Here is a 13196-nt window from a genome sequence, read left to right on the forward strand (position 1 = left end):
GATCGAGGATACCATCGCTCACGACACGCGCGCCAACCCACGATACCCCCCGGAGGCCATCCAATATGGTCGTCACATCTTCCTGGTCCAACGTCGAGGACGAGGTCTTGAAGGCCGCCATCAGCAAGTATGGGCTGAACCAGTGGTCGCGATGCGCCTCGCTGCTGTCCAAGAAGAGCGCGAAGCAATGCAAGTCGCGCTGGACCAACTGGATCGACCCCGCTATCCGGAAGACGGACTGGTCGCGAGAGGAGGATGAGAAGCTCCTGACTATGGCCAAACTCCTCCCCACCCAATGGAGGACTATTGCGCCTATTGTTGGACGAACGGTACGCTGTTGCGATTATCCCTTTTTCCAGTATCATGCTAACTTTCTGCAGGCTACGCAATGTCTCGAGCGCTACCAAAAGCTGTTGGACGAACAAGAAGCGAGAGAGTCTGGCGATCTTGGACTGGCGGGTCCGGAGGGTGGAGATTCAGCCGCTCCTTCAGCAGATGATGTACGTCGTCTTCGCCCCGGAGAAGTCGACGCCTACGCCGAGAGCCGACCTGCGAGACCCGATGCGGTCGATATCGACGAGGAAGACAAGGAGATGCTGTCAGAGGCGCGTGCGCGTCTGGCAAACGTCAGCGGTAAGAAGGCCAAGCGGAAGGCCCGCGAGCGCCAACTTGAGGAATCAAGAAGACTTGCCTTGCTTCAGAAGCGACGAGAGCTGAAAGCTGCCGGTATCAACATCAAGATTACTCCGAAGAAGGGCAACCACATCGACTACAACGCCGACGTACCGCTCGAGAAGGAAGTCCCCGCCGGCTTCTTCGACACCACAGAAGAAATCGACCGCAACGAACAACAACGAGAGGCCTTCGATCCGCGAAAGCAACAGCTTGCGAACAAGAGGAAGATGGAATCGCAGGAAGACGGAGGAGGTGACAGGAAGAAGAAGAAAGATGAGAAGTCAGGAGGTCTTGCAGCGTCGTATGCTAAGGCCGCACAAGCGCAGAGGATACGGGAAGCAGAACAGAGCAGCAAGCGACGCGGTCTCGTGCTTCCAGCGCCGCAAGTCGGAGAGGCCGAGTTGGAAGATATCGTCAAGATGGGAACGACTGGACAGCGCGCAATTACTGCGGGCAGCAGCGACAACATCGCAACACAGGGCCTGATCGGGAACTACTCGAACGTGATTGGCAACACACCCATTCGCACGCCCATGGCCCCCAAAGAGGAGGATTACGTCGCGAATGAGGTGCGGAATGCCCGGATGCGAACAGAGACCCAATCTGCTTTGCTAGGGGGCGACAACCCAGATCTCGTAGACGACGAAGCGCCCGCCTCGCTATCAGGACCCGCTTCACGACACCAGATTGTGACACCAAACCCCATGGCAACACCTTTCCGGCAAGCCAATGGCGGAGCTGGAGAGACACCCATGCGCCAGGGACCGGGAGCGACACCTATGCGAACACCGCGCGATACCCTACGCCTCAACGGAGAGGAGAGTGGCATGCAACTCATTGGCCAAACACCCCGCGATATCAAGTTAAGGGAGCAAGCAAAGCGGCAGGACCTGAAGAGCAGGCTTGCTGCGCTGCCAAAACCCAAAGAAGAGAGCTGGGAGTTTGAGCTTCCCGAAGAGCAGGCAGATCACATGGAAGTCGAAGTCAGCGAAGAAGACGCTGCTGAACGCGACCGTAAAATTCGTGAAGCACGCGAAGCCCAGGAAGCCGCAGACTTCGGCAGGCAAAGTCAAGTCGTGCAGAAGTTCCTTCCAAGGCCATCGCTGGTCGACATTGATGTCATGATGAAGCGCGCGTTGGACCTCTCTGACCCTGTCGAACGCGAAGTCGAAATCGAGATGGCTAAGCTCATCGCGAACGACGTCCAGAAGTTCGGCGATGGCCGAGTAACTGGTTCAGTAACACGTCTCGATTCCATGACCGATGATGCTCTCCGGAATGCGAAGATGGAGCTTGCCCTTGAGCTTGCGATGACCTCAGACAAGGACAAGAAGGCCTTCCATGCCGAGCTCGACAGTTCCTGGACCACGCTTCACGGTTCCGCAATGCTGCCCGGCATCGCTGGCTACGACGAAGACGAGATCGACGAACACCAACTGCTCGTCGAAGCCTTCGACAACGCGCAAGAGTCCATCATTGAAGCCGCGGAACGTGCGAACAAGATCGAGAAGCGGCTAACAACACACCACGCCGGATACATCAAACGATCAAATCTACTACGAGAGAAGATCAGCGGCGCATTCTCAGCACTCGAGCGTGCAAGGGACGATCTGAACACTGCGAGAACGGCACAGTACAGCGAGCAAGATGGCATCGCACGCAGACTGGAGAGCCTGCGCGAGGAAGTTCAGTTCGTTACTAAGAGGGAGAGGGAAGCACAGGAGCTGTACAGGAAGCGAAAGGAGGAGTTGGACAACTTGCAACAGCCTGTCAATGGTGTACACTAAGCGATTTTCGGGGTAGACACTTTGGTCTAAGCCTATGTTTTGATATGATTAGGGGAATGGTGGAGGGTTGGTATGCATTGGCGTGGCGTTGGAAATTGCGCGGCAGGTACAAATTTTGAGACTGCTTCTGGAGAGTGAATGTCAATACTATGATATATCTCAACATGGTTCAACTCGTGATCATGTAAATCGTGGTCATCTATCGACGGAGATGCCGAACTCACAACTACTAAACAGTTCGTGGCGTCAGGTACCAAGAATCTTATTTCTTTGACTTGCACCCAATATTTAAGCTCTGCTCTAAGGGTATACATACATCATGTTACATTCTGCAAGCACGTTGCCCGACATGCCCGCTAGTACCTGTACCTAATATCCGAAAATGCGAGGCTGCCCATGGTCTCGCCATTGACAGCTCACAAGCTTTGAGCTAACACCGCATGAAGGCCCAACGCTCCAACTCTCAGAGCCTCACTTGCATACTTTGCACGAGCGTCACAACAACAAGATGCAAATGCGCAAATTGCAAAGTTGATAATCAATGTTGAAAGAAAAGATTTGATCGTATTGCATAATGTCTGCCGTGGTAAAGTACCCCCCCAGTCCAATCCAGTCCATTGGGGTATAAGAAAGAAGCAAACCAAGCCAATGTCCATGTCGAAGAGACGACACGTACAAAGAGAACGCCTTTGACACGTCACCGTGAGTACCCAATCTAATCGAAAAAGCAAGACCCATCCACACACGCACACAACGATGCGTGGTGATGGGAAGATGAAAACGCCCCATTAAACAGTTCAGTCATAAACATGTTCAAGCATAACCCAATCAACAAGCGCCAGCAACAACAACAAGTCGTATGCGTCTAGCACTTCCCGTCCAACACCTCAAAGATGCCGACAACATGCACCTCACTCGCGCCGCGACCCATGCTCGGTCTCGGCTCGAGGACATCGAGTTCGGTTTCGAACAAGTGCTTCTCCTCTTCCATTTCGAACTCGTACACGCTGGGCTTGCGGCGCACGGCGAGGAGTTGGCGGATGGAAGAGCCGGAGGAGCGGTGGCTGTGTGGCGATGAGTTGCGCGTCGGCGGCGATGTGGTGCTGGAGGTGAAGATGGAGGAGGGCGATGCCGAGCGCAGAGAGTTGCGGGTGGGGCTGAAGGCGGTCTTGAGGCGGCGGAGGGAGCCGGATGTGCTGCGCAGGGGGGTGAAGGATTGGAAGCGGTTGGTGCGGCTTGGGGAAGGCATTTTGAGTGGTGTTGAGGTGGTGGTTGTTACGTCGGAGTTGAGGTTGGTGGAACTGCTTTTCTCAGGCGACGGTTGCTATGATGTAGCTTCCCGGTATTGTTTGAGCGAATATAGACGCGGAGTGTTTGTCGGAGTCCGATTGCAAATGAAGGATGTTTCGAATAGAAAGTTCCAGCTGTCCTTACGAAGGAGGTAATGTAAGGAATGGAAGTTCGTAGGGATGTGATAGGACAACGAGTGTTGGGTCCTTGTCGATCGGCTTGCGAATCAGAAAAGGTGGAAGTGGAAGTTGCAAAGGGGAGATCAACTCTGTTCAAAGGGTATATATGAATGTAGATTGGGAGATACAGTAGTGCGGTGGTCAAAGACACTCGCGCACAGCCTGAAAAGCGAAGGTAAGTTAAAAGGAGGAGGAGTCGGGAGATGGAATGAAGAAGGAAAAACTTATTCCTGTAGTTTTAGTCGAGAAAAACAGGCGGACGATGGCGGATCCTTAAGCATGCGTGTCGCATGTTGGCACTTCTCTGTGCCAGTGCGTGTTACGTCCCAGAAGCTAAAACCCTGGAAGGTGGGACATGGGACTGCTGCAGCGGACATCCCTGTCAGGAACGCGTGAATTGAGGGGTTGAGCCTCGTTTGATCACCCGTCTGGAAACAAGCGAGCGGGAGTCGTCGACTGGCGGCCCATTGGGAGTGCCGCGGAATGATTGCATGGCTTCATTTCAGAGAGCAGCCTGCAATCGATAAGAGATTAGTTGGCAGTGGGTAAGTCGGGGGATCATCCTCATTACACTGTGGAGCTTCGTCATTTTGTCGACTTTGTTGGTGGCTTCACACGAGATTGTGAGGGCTGCCCGGTGCTATTCTTACGTCGGCGAACTGCTAGTGGCCATGTTTTTGTTGACATGGACGTTGGTGGTGTTGCTTTTGCGCCCGACACGACGCGTTCTGGCTGCTTGTTGTCATCATCGCCCGGCGCTCTGCATCGTCTCGCCAGGGAGGTGTCCACCATCACGTCCAAGCCATAAACTTGTTGAACAGGCACGATGATCGGAGGGCTTTCCGCTCGCCCATGAACCTGGAGCCGGTGACGAGCCGCTCCCAGTTCGGCCGCTTCAGACGTGAATCACCCTGGCTGTTGTTTCTTGCTTGCAGCCCGCCAGCCCATAAGTAGGCATTACCCAGCACTTGAAGCTCGCAGTGTCTCCATGCTCAACCGGCCTGTCTCGAGACCGGGTGCTGCGTGTGTGATGCGAGAATCTGCGACAGGCGTGCGTATCCCGATGCGGCATGGCGCGGTTCGCCCAGCTGTCTAACGGCAGACCAGCGTTTCAGACGCATCGGACGTTCAACAAATGCAGATGCGGTTGTGATGCTCCCGTGTGATGCTACAGTGTGGTGTGTCAACGCTGGAACTTGTGGGTGGCGAGCCAAAGATAGGTATGCATTGTGCTCACTGTTGGTGACGTGAGGGTGTCTGGTACACACCACACTTGAACGCCCGTCAGGTAAGAGCTCATCGGCGAGGAGCAGATCAACGTTTCAGGTCTGCATGCAACATTCGTCGAGGTGCGGGGCGATCGTATATCACAGTGCGCTATAATCGCGTGGTCCTTGTCGGGTCTAGAAGAGACGGAAGAAGCTCATAACCAGCTGTAAGCAAGGGACTGGTTATTATGCCTTCCAATGCCGACCGACGGAAGGTACAATTAGCGTCTGTCACCTGCGTGTGTTCATGCTGTCGGGTTATTCTTTGAACCATGGTACGGTTGGCTTGGACGAAGAGACTATTGTATGTGTGTTCACGATGCACGTTGAGTAGCGTACCGGACATCTCGTGCGCTATCCTGTGAACTAATACAAACGGCTCTCGTATGCCCCGTGTAGGAGTCGACGGAGCGATGAGAATGCGCACCATTGGGAAAGATATGAAGCTTCGTGATAGTAATATCTAAGGTGATTTGATCAATCGCTCAACGCCGACGCTATGCAATGCCAAAAGTTAACTCCACCGCCATTACACCATTACAGGCCGCATCCCCATTCTCAACCGAACCATCAATTCCACATTATGGTTGCGTGTTGGGTTGATGCCGGCCGCTTACGTATCCAATCATTCCAGACGTTCATGCAACAGACTCCGTATCGTACGCCATCCTGAACCATCCCGTTTTGGCTCGACGTGTTGCCGAAGCCACACCAAGCCAGCTTGATCGACGTGATTGACACCTGCTCATGCTTGTCTTTAGCGTTCATATACAAATCTTCTCGGACGCTAACTGCGCCGCCGCTGAGTGAAACTCCTTCTAATCGATTCGCCCCATGCGGAATTGTCAAGCACTTCCAAAACATCGGCCGCACTGACTGCGCTATTTGCTCGGCTGCGACTATTCGCTTGCCCAGGATCGACTTCGAGAGGACTGGGTGGCCGACTAAGTGCCGAGGCAAACTGCCATTCTTGCTCGCTGCCAGACATGGAGAACGGTGATGGTTGCGGGCTTCCCCGTGTAGGTGAGCCTGTCGGTGTTTGTTGTATGGAGTTGGTTCTGCTCCTTGTCCTGTCGTAAGGGAAGGCCGGTGGCGAAGTAGACGCGCCAGCAGAGTTGCGAGGGGAAGGTGCGTAGAGATCTTGAGGTGAGAAGAGAGGACTGGGAGGTCCGGAAGATTGAGTTCGCTGGGCATTTGTGATGTCCTCGTCGTCGATGAAGATCTCGGGAACAGTGAACTGAGGGACTGTTGCCATACGTCCTTGCTTCTTCAGGTCCATGGCACGACGGAAGCGCCGTGCCCAGTATAGTGTATCGAAAAACCCTTTGACCACGTTACGGCGGACAGCTTCTTCGATTCTTTGTAGACGAGCTCTGCGTCTCAAGAACTCTTCCAGTCTCAAGCTCTTGTTGTCGTTGATGACTTTGTGATGAGCCAGAATCATAAGGAGTGATGAAAATCCAACGCCTCTGTCGGGGTCGCTCGACACAAGTACTTCCTCATAGAAAAGATTCATACGTCTTCGTCTGCGACGTATCTCCGCGACTGGTAGCTGGGCGAGACACCGGTTCAGTTTGTCCAGGTCGATCTCCTTGGTTGGTTCACGGCCTGACACAGGGAGATTGGACTCCCTTCCGGGTGCTACCCCACACTCTTCGATCAATCGATTCACAGTGAAGTCGCAGTCATAGATACGCATCTCGAAGATACCGGACAGTTCCTGATATAGTTAGTTTTGTGCTTGAATACGACAATGATGAACTTACACCCAGAAGCCTGGGGAACACTTCTCTCGAGATGTAGCCGGTCCCGTTTGGATCATACTCAGCCCAGGCTTGTTTGAAGCGACGAATTTCCTCTCGGCTGATGACTGACAGCCCGCTACTCCTTTGATACACGTAACTGAAACTCTCGTATATCAACGAGACGAACAAGTTGACGAAGATGTACATGCTCAAGATGTTCCAAGTGATGAAGAGAGCTCGCGCCCACTCGGGACTACCGCAGTCGCTGTCGAAGTATCTCCTGCCCACGGTGCAGTAAGGTTTGTCGACGTTTGCAAAGTCCTCCATGAACTCGTTCCAGCCCTCGCCACCACTCATCACAAAGAGAAAGACGAGTGCTTTGGGCACAGTGCGGAAGTTGATGTTTCCAGTCTCGCTGGCTCCAAACCTGGTAAGACCAAAGGTTTGCGTGAGGGCGATGGCGTATACTAGGAACAGGACGAACCAGGTGGCGAGAAGGTTTGCGATGGATGCGAGACTTGCTGCGGCAGTCTTGAACAGCTGGTCGAGTTGGTTGTTCCGAGGGATGAGCATGAGAGCGATGGAGACAAGGAAGAGCTTGTGCAGCTGGACGAAGGGCCTAACATCGTCTTTCGCTAACACAAGAATCGATGTCACGAAAGTCCCCGCAACAGAGAATATCGAGTATATGTCCCATGCGCTTCTCCGGAAACGGTGCCATGAGCGACCGATGATTCGGATGACTATGTTCGCGATGAAGACGATGGTGAGCGCCAGGAAGATGTAGTCTAGTCATATTAGTATTAGGCCATGGACTCGATGGAATGGAACTTACCCCTAGCTACCTCCCATGGACCATAGCCTGGGTACCACTCCAAACACAGCAGCAGGAGGTGCAGTATCAAAACGCCGGTAATAAATCTCTGCCATGGTCCGGTCTTGGTGACCGCCCTACGGTAACACCACTCTTCCCAGCTCTCCCGTACCTTGGTAGACGAAGGTCGCTTGGATGGAGCGACTTGACGAAGGAGCTTTCGTAGTTCAAGCCAAGAGCGCTGATCTGTCGTCAAGAAGGCGACACCAGTCTGTTCCGTGTAGTTGCGCATGAAGACGGAAACAAACAGCGTCAACACGAAGACAGCTCCGAGCAAGTTGAAGACAATGAAGTAGACAGAGTTTCCCTGCGATGCTCTGTCTGCTGGCTGTGTGTAAACTCCGGTGATACTCATTGCAGTCCACATGTTGTCTGTCCAGCCTTCTTGGGAAACAATCTGGAACAAGATGAAGAGGGCATCTCCGAAGTTATCGAAGTCGTAATAGGGATTGGCAGCTTGGCGTGGGGCCAAAACCTCCCAGTCGAAAGGCTTGCTGTTGAATTCTCCGACACAGTCTCGGAGACTAGCGCCTCCAGGGAAGTCACCATCGTTGCAGGACTGAAGTTGACCGACGAAGAGGTTCAGACCGTAGATGGCGAATGGAATCAACAGACTCAATGACACGAAAGCAGCCTGGTCATCATTAGCTCTGAAAAAATAGAGGTTGCAAGATGCTTACCGAGAATAGTTTCCACCAACCGCGAACGATGAGCGCGTGAAAGTGGTTACGTGCACTGTCGCTGATGTTGAGCAAACGTAAAGCCCTCAAAGCTTTGAACGCGCCCACGGTTCTAGTGACTTGGCCTTCGTTCAAGAACGATGTGCCAACATTGACCCAAAGAGTGATCAATACGATGCCATCTATGAAGCCCCAAGAGCCGCGGAAGTAGGCGTTGGGAGTCCAAAAGAAACCATCGGCAATCACTTTGATCAGCGCCTCGATGCTGAAGAGCACCGCAAAGCCCATGTCTACCCACACGAACCAGTTCTTGACGCTGAACTCGTGGGTCATGAAGTATTCGCGTTGGTACAGTGGCGTTGTGATACAGGCCAACAGTACCATGGCGATAATTGCAGCATAGATGAATGCCGAGAATGCATACCAGACAGGGACAGATGGAGCAACTCCTTCGATACGGTCACCACCGCGGCCAGGGCCCACGACACGCTGACATAGCTTGCGTATGGGGTTGTTGGCTCGGAAGATGAACAGGGAAACGTTGTAGTTGGGGTGGTTTCGTAAATACTCGCGTTGAGCCTTCTTACGCCTCTCGGTAGCTGAGACGACCTCCTTTGCCATGCTCCTTGGGTCAAGATCCTCATATGCGCGGCCGAAGTCGAGAGGAGCGTAGAAAGGGTTGGGCTCCCGGTGTATGATTCGACGCTGGAATCGTTGCCAGATTGTGGACATGGTTCCCGATCCCACTATAGTCTTGGCTGGGCGGATGCCTGGTCGCGGGTCTTCTTCTTGTGGGCTTTCGCTACCGTCTGCCTCGTCAAGAAAGTCACGGACGACCGCATCTTTGAGCAGCATTTCTGTGGCGGCGTGTCCATAGTCGAGTGGATCTCTGCGTCGTGCCTGCCCAAGTTTGAAGATGGATGACAGGGATAGATTACTAGAATGGGTGAGCTGGTATATCAATCACAGGGAAGAGAGTTCAACATACCCAGTGGACGAAGTGAGACCATCTTCCTTTTGCTGCAGAAACGCTTTGACTTGCTGTAAGCGCTTCTCATCCTCAGACACATCGAAGTTCTCCTGGATGACAGCAATAAACATGTTCAGAACAATGACTAGCCTCTGGTTAGCCTTTGCACTAGATTGAAAGTCGAGTTGTACTTACAATTAGCGAAAATGAACCACATGATACAAAAAGACGCTCCAATCCACGCTGTGCCAAACGGCTTCTGGAATTGGGTAACAGTGTACAGGATACTTGTCCAGTCTTCACTGGAAAATATCTGGTACATTCCCAAGAAAGAATTGTAAATGTCGAAGAATGGTACGCGAATCGTCTCGCCATCGTCTTCTTCCGGAATTTCGCCGCGGAGCAGCTTTGAGGCGAAGATGGATGCTAGAAAAGTCAAAAGGAACACAAAGAGAATCAAGTTCAAAAGACCACCCGCGTTTCCAAACACGACTGTCTAGTATGGCTGTTAGTTCAGGAGTTCCCAATGGCGGAGAAGGTAACCTACGATGAGGTCGCGTGTCATCGGCACAGCCAAGACAACGCGATAGACACGAAGGATCTGGAATATCGATAACCAGGCGTAGGCTTTTCCATTGTGTGCATGCTTGATGGCTGGTATCTGTATGACAGCTGTGATGATGGCGATCATGAGGTCGATGACGTTGCGCCTGCTCCTGAAGAAATGCCTCCAGTCGACAACAATTCGTACGAGAATCTCAACGAAGAGTATGAAGGTGACGACAATTTCTGCGGCATTGATGAAAAAACGGCGAAAGTCGCTCATGTTGGCGCTTCTCATCATTTGAGCAACAAGGCCAAAGGCTATGACAGCCACCCATACCCATAGAGTCCTGTCGTAGAGACGTTTGAGACTACTCACGCGCTGTTTCTCGTCGTTCTTCTCTGCATCTTCATCTTTGATCTCCACTCCGGTGAAAGCACTGGTCTTGCTTTCTTCGCGGATGATTTGGAAGGAGGAGGTGATGACAGCGATCAAGAGAGAGATGAGCCACAAACTCAGGATTAACAGCCCTACGATGAAGAAAAGGGCACTGATGAGGTAGTCGGTATCAGCTACTGTGTAGAGCAAGTCGGACCACGTGTTGGACGACATGATGACGAATACAAGCTCAAGAGACTGGAGGATGTTGTCGAAACTTTTCGTGCCTGCAAAAGGGTTGTCATTCTCAACGCAGACTGAGCCCTTTGGACAAAGAAAACCTTTGCCGTTGTCAGGCCCAGGTGGCATGCCCGGAGCAGGTATGTACGTTTGGGGATGATAGCCTTCAATGTCGGCTAAATGGCCACCGCAGAATTGGGCATCATTCGTGAAGTTTTCCTGTCCCTCCGGAGCTAACCACACGCAGTTTCTCCGCAGACTTGATTTGAAACTTTGGACACCGACGATGGAGAAGAGAAGCCAGAAGAATCCGATGAGGAAGGCGACATTGACCAGCAAAGGCGCAGCCTTCTTCAAACTTCGGAGAATGACGGAGGTTCCGCTGGTGAGGTTCAGAAGACGGATGATTCGCAAACAACTCAACATGTCAAACACGAGTATGACTCGGCTATTATCAATGTTCCACAGTCCTAGGACAAAAGCAATCCAGTACGAGACGACGGCAACAAAGTCGGTTCGATTGAATGAGTGTCTGAGATATGCCCGATGCGCGAGGCGAGTACGTACTTGATAACGTGCATCGCCTACTCCGACATCGGTGTGCATCTGTGCAGTGGTGAAGGACCGCAGTACTGAAGGCTGGTGGGGATCTGGAGCAAAGTCGGTGTTGGTGCCCGTCTTGCGCTGCGAAGGTTGTCGGTGGAGTCCTGAAAATAGCTGGTTTGCTTTGCTTATAACAGCCTCGCGTAAGCCGACCTGGCGGTTGATGGTGCTATACTCGACGGGATTGATGATAAAACCAGAGACAATGATGCGGACAATGACCTCGAATGTGTATATGATGAAAAGGCCCATGAGAGCCCAGTCGATGCCATTGAAAGTCGAGATTTCTTTGCTGTGCCCAGTGTTATAGACTGCCCTGGTACGCGCATCCACTGCAAGTAAAATCGTCTGGATCACGATGAGAACGAGCAGCAGTGGCTCTGTGACAGGATGCACAAGCAGGTCGCAAAGCCTGATTCTCAACTTGCTGTCAGCAGGGAAGATGCCAAGACTCTTCCCGCGCAAGGGATTTGGTGGATGGTTCCATGATGCGCTTGGCGTCCTTGAGTACACGATGGGTGACGGCGGCTTCTCGAGTGGCGTGGAGGGAACAGGCGAGGTAGGACCGTCATTGGAGTACTCCGGCAGTGGTGGAATGGATAGAGGAGGTGCAAGGCGTCCTTGGTGTATGGTGGATTTCCGTTGGATGGTTCGCTCAGCGACCTGAGAGTCGTTGCTGACATTGACAACACGCTGGGACATGTTCCGCATAATAGTCCCAGCCCTGTGTAGAGGCGACTCGAAATTGCCAGGCGATAACGAGCGCTTCCTTCCTCGTGAGTCGCGCACGTTGCCAGCCTCCACCTGCCCAATGTCGCCGCCATGCCGGGCTGTCGGCGAGGCATCACCAGGGCTGAGAAAGTGCACACTCTGGAAGCTGGATCGCTCATTAGGAGTGGAAGGAGCTGTGGCCCCGCTTATCGGCTGGAGGTTGCGCGCGTCGGTCAAGCGGGCCGTATCGTCGTAGGTGGGGGAGAAGTAGTCGTGGTCTTCCGAGGTAGATCTGTCGACGTATGGTTCTTGCCCATAGGGTGTGTGTGTGTAGGACATGGACGATGCCGGCGTCGCTATTGGCGGCGATGTGTCGCCCTGGAATTCCATGCCCATGCCGAATCCAATGGCCGTCTGGAATGCGCCCGCGTCCAAGGGCGAGCCAGGCGCTTCGTCGTCCACGACCCTTCGGATGCCATTATGCGAAGGGGGCAGATTGGTGTTTATGTGCGGCGGTGCGTATCGCGTAGGGCTGGGCGACACCTCTACGATGGGCGAGTACTGAGAGTCGCGGAAATGTCCCCCTGTGCCTATCGCGCCGGCCTGTCTGAGCAGATTGCGCCCGCGGTCGCTGAGAGTGCGCCGGTGTTCTTGCGACGCATCTTCGTCGAAGCCGTCGGGTGGGCGATTGAGGTCTTGCAGAGGTATTGATTGGTGGGGGTGACTTCGGCCGTGGTTGGGATCTGGGTAGGACATCGGGACGTCCTGTCTGATATGCGGCGTTCAACCCAGCATCTGAACCAACTAGCTCTCCCAGAATGCTATTGCGCGATCATGCAGGCGTCAAAACAAACGTAAGCGAGTGTCGTAGCGTAGAGAGAGCGTGGCAGCGATGGCGAGAGCGGTAGGTGGCGCGTAGCAGTCCAAAGGGCGCGTGTGGTGTGTTTGGTGGGAAAGAGTTGGTTGAAATGCGGGATGGATGCGGATTCCCAAGCACGGACAAGGGTGTAGTGAGCGACCAGGATGCGCGGCTTAGGCTAGGGCTGAGGGTTAATTTTAGTTTAACGTCTACGGTACTTGTCGTGTTTGGCATGTGTCATCGCTGTCCTGTAGACGGTGCTATTACGAAGAACATGAACTTGTTATGCGATTATGTGTATGGTATTTGCTCTCCAAGTTGAGGCGAACCACCGTACAGCATAAGTAACCAACACCACCCAGGAATCCGAAACTGCTGACGGCTTACCATGCA

At 53.1% G+C, this 13196-nt stretch overlaps 3 protein-coding genes across 3 annotated transcripts; 1 reads left to right on the forward strand and 2 right to left on the reverse strand.

Annotated features, from left to right (window-relative positions):
* Positions 1 to 65: 65 nt before the first annotated feature.
* On the forward strand, positions 66 to 2462 carry J4E78_005285 (uncharacterized protein; the record flags this gene model as incomplete). The annotated part of the gene is made up of 2 exons (XM_049365906.1): positions 66 to 329; positions 381 to 2462. 2 exons carry the CDS (start codon positions 66 to 68, stop codon positions 2460 to 2462), a joined length of 2346 nt encoding a protein of 781 aa, XP_049222621.1.
* Positions 2463 to 3327: 865 nt separating this feature from the next.
* Positions 3328 to 3711, reverse strand: J4E78_005286 (uncharacterized protein; the record flags this gene model as incomplete). Its single annotated transcript, XM_049365907.1, has 1 exon — positions 3328 to 3711. The coding sequence occupies one exon, from the start codon at positions 3709 to 3711 to the stop codon at positions 3328 to 3330; it is 384 nt and encodes a 127-aa protein (XP_049222622.1).
* Positions 3712 to 5986: 2275 nt separating this feature from the next.
* Positions 5987 to 12700, reverse strand: J4E78_005287 (uncharacterized protein; the record flags this gene model as incomplete). Its single annotated transcript, XM_049365908.1, has 7 exons — positions 5987 to 6919; positions 6966 to 7732; positions 7780 to 8452; positions 8499 to 9435; positions 9487 to 9613; positions 9664 to 9964; positions 10016 to 12700. The coding sequence occupies 7 exons, from the start codon at positions 12698 to 12700 to the stop codon at positions 5987 to 5989; spliced, it is 6423 nt and encodes a 2140-aa protein (XP_049222623.1).
* Positions 12701 to 13196: the final 496 nt, after the last annotated feature.

Source organism: Alternaria triticimaculans (genome assembly GCF_023758025.1).
Source record: "Alternaria triticimaculans strain BMP 0046 chromosome Unknown scaffold_6, whole genome shotgun sequence".
Lineage (NCBI taxonomy): Eukaryota > Fungi > Ascomycota > Dothideomycetes > Pleosporales > Pleosporaceae > Alternaria > Alternaria triticimaculans.